This window comes from Cucurbita pepo, chromosome 12 (genome assembly GCF_057944985.1).
Source record: "Cucurbita pepo subsp. pepo isolate OVF chromosome 12, ASM5794498v1, whole genome shotgun sequence".
In the NCBI taxonomy this organism is placed as follows: domain Eukaryota; kingdom Viridiplantae; phylum Streptophyta; class Magnoliopsida; order Cucurbitales; family Cucurbitaceae; genus Cucurbita; species Cucurbita pepo.
Window position 1 is genome coordinate 11396733 of NC_141809.1, and position 12359 is coordinate 11409091.

General features: G+C 37.4%; 1 protein-coding gene across 1 annotated transcript; it reads left to right on the top strand.

Annotated features, from left to right (window-relative positions):
• The first annotated feature begins 6060 nt into the window (after positions 1–6060).
• Positions 6061–8392, top strand: LOC111807833 (uncharacterized). Its single transcript, XM_023693716.2, has 3 exons — positions 6061–6327; positions 6391–7180; positions 7826–8392. The coding sequence occupies exons 1-3, from the start codon at positions 6116–6118 to the stop codon at positions 8252–8254; spliced, it is 1431 nt and encodes a 476-aa protein (XP_023549484.2). The 5' UTR covers positions 6061–6115; the 3' UTR covers positions 8255–8392.
• Positions 8393–12359: the final 3967 nt, after the last annotated feature.

Consider the following 12359-nt stretch of genomic DNA (forward strand, 5'->3'; position numbering starts at 1 on the left):
TTACCCACACGACCAACAAAAATAATTAGGAATTTGTTCTCTCTATTGTCCGCATCAAATAAACTTGAATCATTACAATTTACGTCCCCATAAAAATGATGATTCTAAACAAATGTAATATAGCGTCTAACAACAAAGTGTTTCATATTCTCGTAAACATGCTCGTATGTCTATCAAACTTCAAATAAGTTCTTGTTATGTGATATTAGACCATCCATTACAATTTCATAAGCAATTGACAACTCTCCGAAAATAGATTTATATACTCACCATTTTCTCACTAGTTGCTCCATTTATTCTAATTAGTAACCATGAAATAGTTCAGCACGAAAAGAAAATCAATTTGCATAAATTGAGCTTAATGGTACATTTTATTGAGTTATTTCGTAAAATTTCAAAATATTTATGTTGAAGGATGATGTTGTAGTAAATCCCGAAACAATATTGTTGGGGATGACATGTCTTACAAATTGCCGAGGGAAAGAGAGTAATCTACCAAAAAAAAAATTTTTGATGCATAAGTTAGTCAAAATAATGGATTCTCTTTGGGAGACGGAGTCCATTTATAAGGAGCTAACGACCCAAAGGACATTGCAAAAATTGAAAAATGGCACTCTTTCACTCTACCTTTCAGTTTTCCTCGATGTACCGCTCATGGATTCTCAACCCAAACGAACCTGGGGAGCTGCAAGCCATTACCCAACCCAACAAACAAGGTAAGAAGAATGCTAGGTACCACTCAAGAATAAGGGACCAAAGTCATTAAAATCAGAAACTCATGTAACTCCTAAAACCTCCCACGGTACATCATGTTCATGACTCGGACTATGCTGCTTGGAATATATGAAGCCTTGAGCATATGTATTCAGACTATGCCGCTTGGAACATATGAAGCCTAGGACATAGGTATTATAGTTATATCACAGAACAAACCGTAGATGCAAGTTTATAAACTACGCTGCTTGAAACGTATGAAATCTTGAGCGTAGGTATTCAAATTATGTCGCTTGGAACATATGAAGCCTTGGCCATAGGTGTTCAGGCAGTATCACAGAGCAAGCTCTGAATGCAGAATCAGACTACATCACTTGGAACATAAGAAGCCTTGTATGTAGGTTTTCAGACTACGTTGCTTAAAACACATGAAGCCTTAGACATAGGTTCAGACTGTGTTGTTTGGAACATATGAAGCCTTGGACACAGGTTGTCAGGTTCATAATTAGTACCCTAAATCATAGGGAGAGTCAGAACGAACCAAGAACAGAACAAGAACCTAGAAAGTAACCAAGAACAAGACAACGTTCAAGGACTAAAACAAAGATCAAGATCCAAGTTTTGAAGATAAGAACCCAGAACCATGTTTTCCATATTTTTCAGTTAAATAAGGAGTTGGTCGAGGGCGGGAGAGGACTTTGGAGAAGGTGCCATAGACAAGCTTCAATCGTCGTCCTCAACCCCTTTTTGTTTTAAATGTTTTGTGTCCCGTCCTTATTTTGTATTTTAATTGTTAAGTTGTGTTTTTTATATAATAATCTATGAACTTTATGGTATAATGAATATTATGTTTTAAATTCCCTTTGTTTTATTTTATTTTATTTCGAAAAAAAAAATTTGCCCATCTTTTTAGAGTCATCGAGTCACGGTCCATACAAAGGCAAAGGCTAAAGAGCTCTCTATCGGGTTGCCTGATAAACGTCAAACTTTGTAGAAAATTGATGAAGTTTCGAGAGATTCAAACTCAGAAGTGAGAGCAACCATGAAAATTCGTTCTTCATAATTTTTGCTCTTTTCTTTATTTCCAGCAGTTTCCTTCTTTCTCTACTATGTATCGGCTGTTTGTTGGGAGTGACTGCCGCTTTTTTTCTTAATTTCACCTCATCTACTAGATATTTTTTTCTCACTTCTCGATTCTCAATTCTATTGCTTGACATTGCTTCATGCCCTCTCTTTTTGGTGTTTTGGTGTCTGCTGGCAGCTTCCCAAGAGGTCTATTTCGTAACTCAGTTGCTAATTGATCTACTTGAACTTCCAAATTTCGCAATGATGCTTGTTGACTTTGTATCACAACATTATTTTGAGTCATATATTCCTTTATTAGACTCTCAAGCGATGTTCTCGGTATGTGTTGAGCTTGGCTAATTCCTTTCCCTTGGGTGTTGGCCTGTTGAGGACCATATGCCAATTGATTTTGTAATCTAAAACCTCGAGGATAATTTCTTTAGGTGACATTTGTTGGTTGTATAAGTCTTGTCCCTTCCATGAGAAGTTTGGATAGTTTCTTCACCCCGGATTATAAGTTGTTTGAGAATGGATTATTTTTCGGGTTGTCTTGACTAGCTTGATTCCCCACATAAAAAAATTGAGGTCGGATTGCTTGGACATTGATCAAAAGTGTGTTCTTCTCCACAATATACACAAGATTCAGCTGTTATCTGAATCATTACAACAGCAGTTTGGACGGGTACTTTCGTCCTTGAGCCTTGTCCCAATGCTAGGTTTTGTAGGATATTAGTCATCGAAGCTAATTGAGCGTTGATAGAGGTTAAAGCATCAACTTCAAGTACTCCTCGGACCTTCTTTCCTGGATTCACATCCGGCAATTGTTAAATGCTATTCTCTCTAAAATCTCATATGCTTCTTTGTATGTCTTTGACAAAATAGCTCCATTGGCGGAAGCATCCACCACTTGTTTAGTAGAAATATTCAATACATTGTACAAGGTCTCTATTTGGATACTGTGGGGTAGTCCATGGTGAGGACACATATAAGAATCTCGTTGAATCTTTCCCAAGTTTCACTCTATATCTTATCTTCAAATTGTTGAAAAACAACAATCACATTTTCTTAACCGTGCATTTCTAGTGGGTGGAAAATACTTGATCAAAAATTTCTTTGCTAGACTATATCCACGAATCAATTGTTCCCGATGCTAAAGTATTCAACCACGATTTAACATCATCCCTCAAAGAATAAGGGAATAAGCTCAATCTAATCACGTCTCTATCCACTCCTTGGAATCGAAATGAGTCACTAACTCCCAAAAATGACTTTAGATGTCGGTGAGGATCTTGTGACAGTAGTCCATGAAATTGACCAATGGTTTGTAATATTTGAAACATCACAAAATTTAACTCAAAAGTGGTTGCTAACATTTCGAGTCTAATAATGCATGAATTTAGCTCTTTCATAGTTGGGTGAGCATATGCTCGAATTGTTCTTTCTCTATCATCTACTAAATGAATAACATTAATAGTAATTCTTTCTTGATTAGCCAACGCTGCTGGATTTTCAAATGCCCGATTCAGTTGGGCTCCAAGTTCTATTTGTTGTATATTCTATTTTGACACCAACTCACGAAAATCTACATCAAGTAAAATAACCCAATTACATTCTCGAGCAATTGCGCCAAAAACTTGATCACTTATGGATGTATATAATAAAATGTTGTAATATTCACAAAAACACGTGCAAGTATACACTATCACAAGCAGCAAGTAATAAATAAATTATTGATTCCACATAGAACCTATCTTATTTATTACTTTTATTGCGGTAAATTAAGTGAGCTTTGAGGTATCATTGTGTTGGTGATTTTAAACTACCGTCGAAAAACACAAAATAACCAGAAAATAAACAATAATGAGGAAAGTTCGGCTAACATAGATTAAACAGATGAGTTGTTGAGATTCACGGTGGATTTTAGTTGTTTTTAATAGATTCTCAACCCCACTCCCAAGAGTCATGTGTGATTACTTTCATAATCGTTTTTTAATTTCTCAAGTATCCTTGCAATAGAACTAGAGACGGAGGAATTAGAGAGTTATGAAGGTTCTTTAATGGAAGTTCCCTTCCTTTAAGATCTCACGTCCATCTCTTTAATTATGTCGGATTGAAGTCGAATAATAACGAATTTAATCTAATCTTACGAAATCGAAATTTATGATCATAAATTCAAATTCAAATTCAAATTCATCCACCTATGTTTTGTAAAATTGGAGTGGAGAATACGACAAAAGCTGAATAATTGCTGACTTTTTAATTGAATTATTGGTTGTGCAGTGTTTGCGCACGTGCTCTTTTTAATTGGATCACAAAATCCAATAATTCAATAGATATTTGACACGTGTTTCCAGAAAAGGACACACGTGGGAAGTACACGTCTTCTTTTCAAAATAAATTTATTTTTAATACTAAAATACCCATACGTTTGGAGTAAAATCATTTATTCAATTATTCAATTATTAAACTATAAAAGTAGTGGTCCCCTCTCATAATTTTCTTCAATTATTGAAAACGCCTACTCGATTCGATATATAATTTAATAATCGTACTGGTTTAGGGTTTTAAGACTTCCACGTACTACTTCACCTCGGCTAACAACATCGTTTAATTAAATAATGAAAATATTAAGGGATGAGTATACAAATACCCGGTAAATAATATACTGAGGTTCTCATCATATTCTTAACTCAATAGGTTTAAACGGACTTTTTTCTATGCTCTGGGAAGTTCAGACCTAACCACTACTTCTATTTGAGTATCTAAAGACACTTCGAAGTTCCGAGTAGATCTCTAATTTGAAACTTGTTCTTAGAGGTTTGTATGTTCTTTTACTCGAGTAGCTTGTTTTGTCTATGATGTAAATGATCGACATCTTGGGTTGAGGCGCTACCTCATAATGATCAGGTGGGACAGTATGATGTCTATTATGGGAGTTTAGCTAACATACTCTCTCACGTGACCAGTGAATTTTTCGATTATTTCTCGGAGTTTTAATCCATCTAGTCAAAGATATTTTCTGGTAATTTTTACTTAATATCGAGATGAAATATGAATATTTAAATTAGGTAGAAAGTTTATGTTTACTGAACCTCCTAATCTCTGATTCCAGCTCGATTTCTTCTTAGTTTCCTCACGAACTCGTGTGGTTTCTCTCCTAGGCAACATACAAAAAACTCCAGGCTTATTTCCCACGTAATCTTACAAATCTATGAAAAAATTAAGACAAAATATCTAACCATGAATTTTTTTGGTTCTTACATTCATATTTATTGTTTTATTTTAATTCTTAATAAAATAAAAGCAGTTCTTAATGCTTTCGTAGCTGTCCATATACTGATAAGGGATGTATGGATTCTTGAGAAGAGAGGAGCCGAGGTGGTCCCCCCGGACCGCCCGGATCCCATGAGTGAATAGAAAGTTGGATCTACATTGGATCTCACCTGAATCGACCCATCTATCCTCCTGAGGAGAAGTTTGGTTTCAAACCCCGGTTCAAACAGGAGAAGTACGCCATGCTAATGTGCCTTGGATGATCCACATCTCAGGATCAGGCGCTAATGAGCACATTGAACTATCCATGTGGCTAAGAGCCCTCACAGCCCAGGCACAACGACGCAATTATCAGGGGCGCGCTCTAGACGAAGACCTTCATAAAGAAAGAGTAAATATACCATTTTGCCCCTCAAGCTGACTTGGACCATATTTTCCTAATTTTTCACGGTTTGCTTTTAATTTTCCCCGTGTTCTTAAAGTTTTTAAAGCATTTTTTTTTTCTCTCGAGCTCAACTTGAAAATAAGTCTCTATATTCTTCGATAAAATTAAAAAAAACAACTTGAAAATTAGGGAAAAAACTGAAAAAATTTACGTAACTATCGAGTTTGGGTGTTACAGCTAACTCAAATAACATTAAAAAAACTTCAAAAGGTTGATCTAATCTTGTAATATTTGAACATGTCCGGGTGTGTTTAAACTCTTGTAATATTATTGCAATATTATCGCTCGGTATGATATTTCTAACAACATCGACAGTCGAGCCATGCCACGACACTAATAAATAATTGGGTTTGAATAATTGGTAAGCGACAAAGTTTGGACTATTATTGCTCACTCATTTCATGACTTCATATTGGTTCCATAATTGGGTCCATTGCCATTATTTTTGCCCATATCTTTCTAGTTGTTCTTTTTTGTCTCTTTGTCACATATCGTAACGAATTATTAAGCGTACGTATAGAAGCTCGTGATCTATCTTTAAGTATAAAACGAACAACAGTCTTCTTCAACGAAACAAAAACACCATTAATCTTGTGCTCATCACACCCTATTGAAGCCATGTACGGATCGGAGGAAGAAAGCCAAGACACGGTTCCTAAATACTTCACTATCAAATCGAAGTCAAATGGTCGATATCTTCGTTACATTAACGACGATAAGATCATGCATGGGTTTCTCAAATTCACTGGAACTCATGTGGTGAATCCATTTGCAAAGTTCGAGGTCGAAAAAGCTAAGGAGAAATCCAATAAGGGTTTGGTGCATATAAGGTGCGTTCGATTTAGTTTCTCAACTTTTACGAACTATGTATTTATTTATTTATTATTTTGAAGGTGTTGTTACAACAACAAATATTGGGTTCGTTGGTCGGGTAAATCCAAGTACATCGTTGCAACGGCGAACGAACCTAATGAAGACAGATCAAAATTCTCATCGACGTTGTTCGAGCCCATCAAAGACCACGATCGAAAGGCCTTTCGTTTCAAACACGTGCAACTCGGTCAATATCTTCAACTACGACAACACTTAAGCAGCCAATTCCAAGACGCCTTGTTCGCTGGCAGCTCCGGATTCGAACACGACGAGTCGGATCTGTTTCAAGTGGTTGATTGGTCCACTCTCTTCATACTTCCAAAGCATGTGGCGTTCAAGGGCAACAATGGTCATTATCTCCAAGTCCATTCTTCTGGGACTAAATATTTGGAGTTTTCAGGATCCGATGTGGGAGATCCAAGGGTGGGGAACCAAATCTTCACCACGGCTGATGGACATGTGAGGATTAAAAATGATTATTTGGGTAAATTTTGGATTCGTGATCCTAATTGGATACATGCCAAAGCCACTGAACATGATTTTGATGATCCGAACACGCTGTTTTGGCCCGTTCGACTTGGTGATGGCCATGGCGTAGCGCTTCGCAACCGAGGAAACGACCGATTCTGCAAGAGGCTGACTACGGAGGGGAAGGATAATTGTTTGAATGCTGCTGAGACCACCATTGGGGCTGAGGCGAAGCTCGAGATTGAAGAACTTGTCATTTCAAGGGCGATTTACGATGTGAATTTTCGAGTTTTAGATGCTCGATACTATGACGAGACGCCCATGACAATGATATCTAAAGAGGTTAATTCAATAACTTTAGTTTATAGGTTATGGTTATATTATTTTATAGTTATTTATTTATATTCATTTTCAAATCCCACGTCAGTTAGAGAGAGAAACGAAGCATTCTTTATAAGGGTGTGGAAACCTCTTCTAGTATACGCGTTTTAAAACCTTGAAAGGAAGCGGAAAGCTCAAAAAGAACAATATCTGCTAGGAGTGAACTTGGGTTGTTACCAACGAGGAGGTGGCATGAGGAGGCTAAGCCCGTGAGGAGGTGGCATGAGCGATATGCCAACAAGGACATTGGGTCTCAAAAGGGGTGGATTGGGGTGTCCCACATCGATTTGAGAAGGAAACGAGTGCCAGCGAGGACGCTGGGCCCGGTGAATTGTGAGATCCCACATTGGTTGGAGAGAGAAATGAAACATTCTTTATAAGAGTATGGAAACCTCTCACTAGCATATGCATTTTAAAACCTTGAGGGTAATATCTGAAGCTATAGCCTAAAGAAAACAATATCAGACATGATAGCATAAAGAAGACAATATCTGCTAGGACAAGGTAAGCCTACAGACAGACATTAAAACATGGAACAAAGACTTCGATTCTATACCACATTAGTTTTAACAAACAAATATAATCATTTCTTCATATTGTCAACAGATAGTGAACAAGAACAGCGAACCGGAGTTGCAAAAGGTGAAGCTTCGGTACGAAGATTCGAAGTCGTCGACATGGTCAAACTCGGTCGGGACGAAGTTAGGGATGAAAATATCAATTGAAGCAGGGAGTCCAGAGATTTCGAGTCAAGAATTGTCAATTTCTGCTGAGTTCAAAAGGGAAGTAACATGGGGAGAAACTATAGAAACTGTGTCTCGAAGGGAGGTGGAACATCAAGTGACAGTGCCACCAAACTGTCGGGTGAAGGCCAAAGTGTTGGCCACTAAAGGGTTTTGTGACATCCCATATTCCTACACTCAAAGAGATGTTCTTACCAATGGCAAAGTCGTAATTCAACACTTTGATGATGGGATTTACATTGGAAGCAATTGCTATAACTACACCTTTGTGACTGATCAAGAAGCTCTGTGATTCCACGTCAACTCTTCTTAGTATTAATGTACTAAATAATGCTGCCATTTTTGCAGCTTTGTTTTGTGTTTGTTTTAATGTGTTTGATAAACTATGTTTTGAGTCCAATAAAAGTGATGCATGTCCTCATTTTGATTACCTTGGGTTTGTTCTATGAAATGTAATGTTTGCTATCCATTCTCATTTACAATGGTTTGCCTTCATCTCCTCTCTTCTCTTTTATCCCTCTCGTCTGAGCGTCGGATTTGAACGAACGTGAAGCTTGGATCTGAAAAATTTAAAGAGAGGTCGAGAAACACTTTTTGTGAAGATGTCAACAACTTGAAAATGGGAAGGTACGTACTGTGTGCAAAGTTTGCCAATGATAACAAGTTTCCGAAGGAAATGATAATCTAATTCAATATGTTTGGCCCAATTGTGAGAGACGGGATTAGAGATAAAAAAAAAATTGCACTTTTGTTGTCACGTAAGAGTAAGGGACGCTGTGAAATAGGAGACCTTGAGGTCATGCAACAGATGCGTGACCCAAAGAAGTTCACTAGCTGTCATGACAAGAGCATGATACTTAGATTCAAAGCTGGAGCATGAGACTGTAGGTTACTTTTTGGCATTCCATGAAACGAGATTGTTACCAAGATAAATAGAATAGTCGGATGTAGAACGACGAGTATCGCGACAACCAACCCAGTTAGCATCCGAATAAGCCACTAGCGCACTAGGAATAGTGGATGGACAAAAGGTAAGACCAAAGTTGTTCCCTTAACATAACGAAGAATACGTGTAACAGCAAGAAAGTGATTTGCAGTAGGGGCATGCAAAAATTGATTGACAGAGTTGACAGTAAGAGAAAGCACAACATGGACAGTAGTAGCTTTGACAACCGAACTAAAAGTGTCAGTGTAGTCGAGACTAGGAACTTGAGTATAATCTACGACAACAAGACGAGCCTTGAAGTGCTCGACGGATCCATCAGGTAAATATTTAATGTGAAGCGCTCATTTAGAGCCCACGTTGTTGGTGTTGGCAGTGCGAGGAACCAAGTGTCATTTTGTTGTAAAGCTCAAATTTCTTCATCCATGGCAGCAACCCAAGCAGGATTTTTAGCAGCATATTTGAATTGTATTAGCTCAGTGGATGCAAGAAGAGCGTAAAGAAGTTCATATGAGCTTAAAATACCAAGATTTGCTAGATGACGAGTCTTGAGTATACCAGCTTTGGCTCGTGTGATCATAGGATGAGAGCCCAAAAAAGAAAAGGAATCAACAGCAAGTTCAATAGAGGTCGGATCAGAAGTCGAAGGTGGCAAAGAGAAACATGCAAGAGAAGTATTAACCTGCAGAGACTCATCCACAGGGTCAAAACAAATATCACCCGAAGATGAGCTGGATTGAGGAATGTGCGGTGAAGAAGTGGTAGGGGGTAATGAATCAATATGGTAAAGATGTGGTTCCAAGAAGTTTGAAATATGAAGAGAGGAAAGAGGTTGGGTCTGAGAGCTAGGGACAGTAGGAAAGTGAGTTTCATTAAATTGAGCGTGACGAGTCATGTATAGCTTAGTGGTGCTGAGATCAAGACAATAAAACCCTTTATGAAACAGACTATAACCTAAGAAAATGCAAGAAATGCTAGGGAGAAAGTTTGTTCGGCATATAATCACGCAAGTAACGATAAACAGAGCAACCAAAGGGATGAATATTGTGATAATGCTGAGAGTAGCCATAGAGGAGTTCAAAGGCTACTTACCTCCAAGAAGTGGAGTAGGCAACTGGTTGATAATATAAGTTGCAGTGCTGAAGGCGTCAACCCAAGAACAGAGAGAAAGATGGAGCGAAAGAGAAGGGTCAAGTCAGTCTCAGTCACATGACGATGTTTTCTCTCAACACGACCATTTTAAGCAAATGTATATGGACAAGAGAGTTGATGGTGGATGCTAGAAGTACGAAAGTGAGTTTTGAAAAGTGCTAGTAAATTTGACACCTTCATTGCTTTGAAAACCCTTGATACAAGCAGAATGTTGATTTTCGAATTGAATAAAAATATCAAAGAAATCATATTTAAATTTTAAAGGGTAAAACCAATTGAATCGAGAATAATCATCAATAAAAATAACATAATAAAAAAAACTCGAATTGGATTGGACGAGGAAAGGATCCCAAAGATTATAATGAATAAGATATAACATAAGAGACGACCTACGTTCATTGCGGGAATAAAGCAATCGATGACTTTTCGCAAGCTGACAGGTACTATTTAATGATGGAGAAGGCAATAAAGACGTAAGAGAAATATGACTTTTTTTATTTAAAAAAGAAATAACATAATAATTATACGAAGCACGTAAAGATTTGTTTCTAAGGGCATAAATAAAGGCAAAGTCGTCACGCTCTAGCACATATAGCTCTCCGTCCCTTTTACCAGTTGCGACCACCTTTCATGTTTGACGATTCTTGATAGTGAGAAGATTATTAATAAATGTAACGGATAAAAAAAAAATCAGACGTTAACTTACTAATGAAAAGAAGATTTTTAGGGACAACCACGACATCTAATAAAATGAATATTTGAAATAGAAGAAAGAATAGTAGTGTGGATAATGGGTAGGGATGCACTATTTCCTACCATCATAGAGTCCTTACATGTGTAATTTTTAGACTGATCTAAAATAGATGGGTCAGCAATCATATGAGTCGAAGCCCTAGTGTCCAAAAACCAATCAGCAGCCTCAAATCCAATAATAGAACAGGAGTGTTGAAGGCTTCAGCACGGCGAGTATGAACAGAATTAGGTCGAACGTACTGTTGGTTGCAACGGTCAGCATAATAGTCATCCGTATGGCATATTTGACAACAAGGTGGTCGATAACCCTAACCTGAGTGGGTTCGTCCTCAGTTGGAAGAGTTGTTGTGGGAAATGAGAACAACCTCACTAGTTGCTAAAGGAAGAAGAGTGACTTCCATGGGTGTGACCACGATTAGTGGCTGTGAATGTCGTAGGAGTGGAGTCAAAAAACTCAAGGGAGCGCTAAAACAACTCAAAACTTTCAGCTTTAGGGACTAAATCTGCAAAACAAGGGAGAGGGGTGAAAACCATATGAGCAGTAGAAAATTTTGAAAAATCAGTGCTGAGTCCACGGAGGAACCAGTGCACTTTATCAATGTCCTCGGAGTTTTTGCCAATGGCATGAAGTTGGTCACAAATTGTTTTGAAGATACGTGCATATCCAGCAATAGGTTTGTTGCTGTGTTTCATCAGCTACAAGTCATCCTTGAGTCTTAGTTCATGGGCTTTCGAATGATAGTTGAACGTAGTCTCTAATGTAAGTCAAACGTCACGTGCAATAGAGAGACCGACAATGACAACAATGGCTTCCTCGGTAAGAGAGGAGAGCAGGACACAGAGAAGCCGTTGATTGGGTACTTTCCACGCCAAATATTGGTGCTGAGTGTTGAGAAGGTTTCCATCAACATAATCCAACATGTCTTTGACTCTGAAGAAGAAGGAGATGTTAACTTTTCCAAAGAATATAGTTGGAGGAAGAAAGTTTGATGGTGATCATGAGAAGAGGAGTTAGAAGCAATAAAGAAGAAAGGATTAGGGTTACTAAACCGAAGAAGCTCCGATACAATGAAAATATTTGATAAAACCACTCCACCTAAATGATGTGAAAGTTCTCTATTTATAATCATTTATAGAACCAAGATGGTTACTTCAAAACAATAGTTTTAAATTTTAAAAATAGAAAAATGTTTTAGAAACAAGTAACCTAAACACTTTCAAACCCGACCTTTAAAACTTGCTCGAAATACTCCTTTAAAAAAAATTGAAAAAAACATCGAATAAAACAACGCATGTTAAATGTTACTAAAATTTTACCGTAAACAAAGTCCATAAAAAGATATATTTAAATGGTGAGTATTGAAAATTCTCGTTAAGACACTCCACTATTGAAATTAGATAGGCATATATATACATAACAACGAGAAGAGAAATTTAAGGGGCTAATTTTCTTTTTCAAAATAGGGTCACTCTGTAACACCGGAGTTCCAACAAGAATTATTTTTCACCATTTTTTTTTTTTTTTTGTAAGTTTGAACTTTTAGGATTT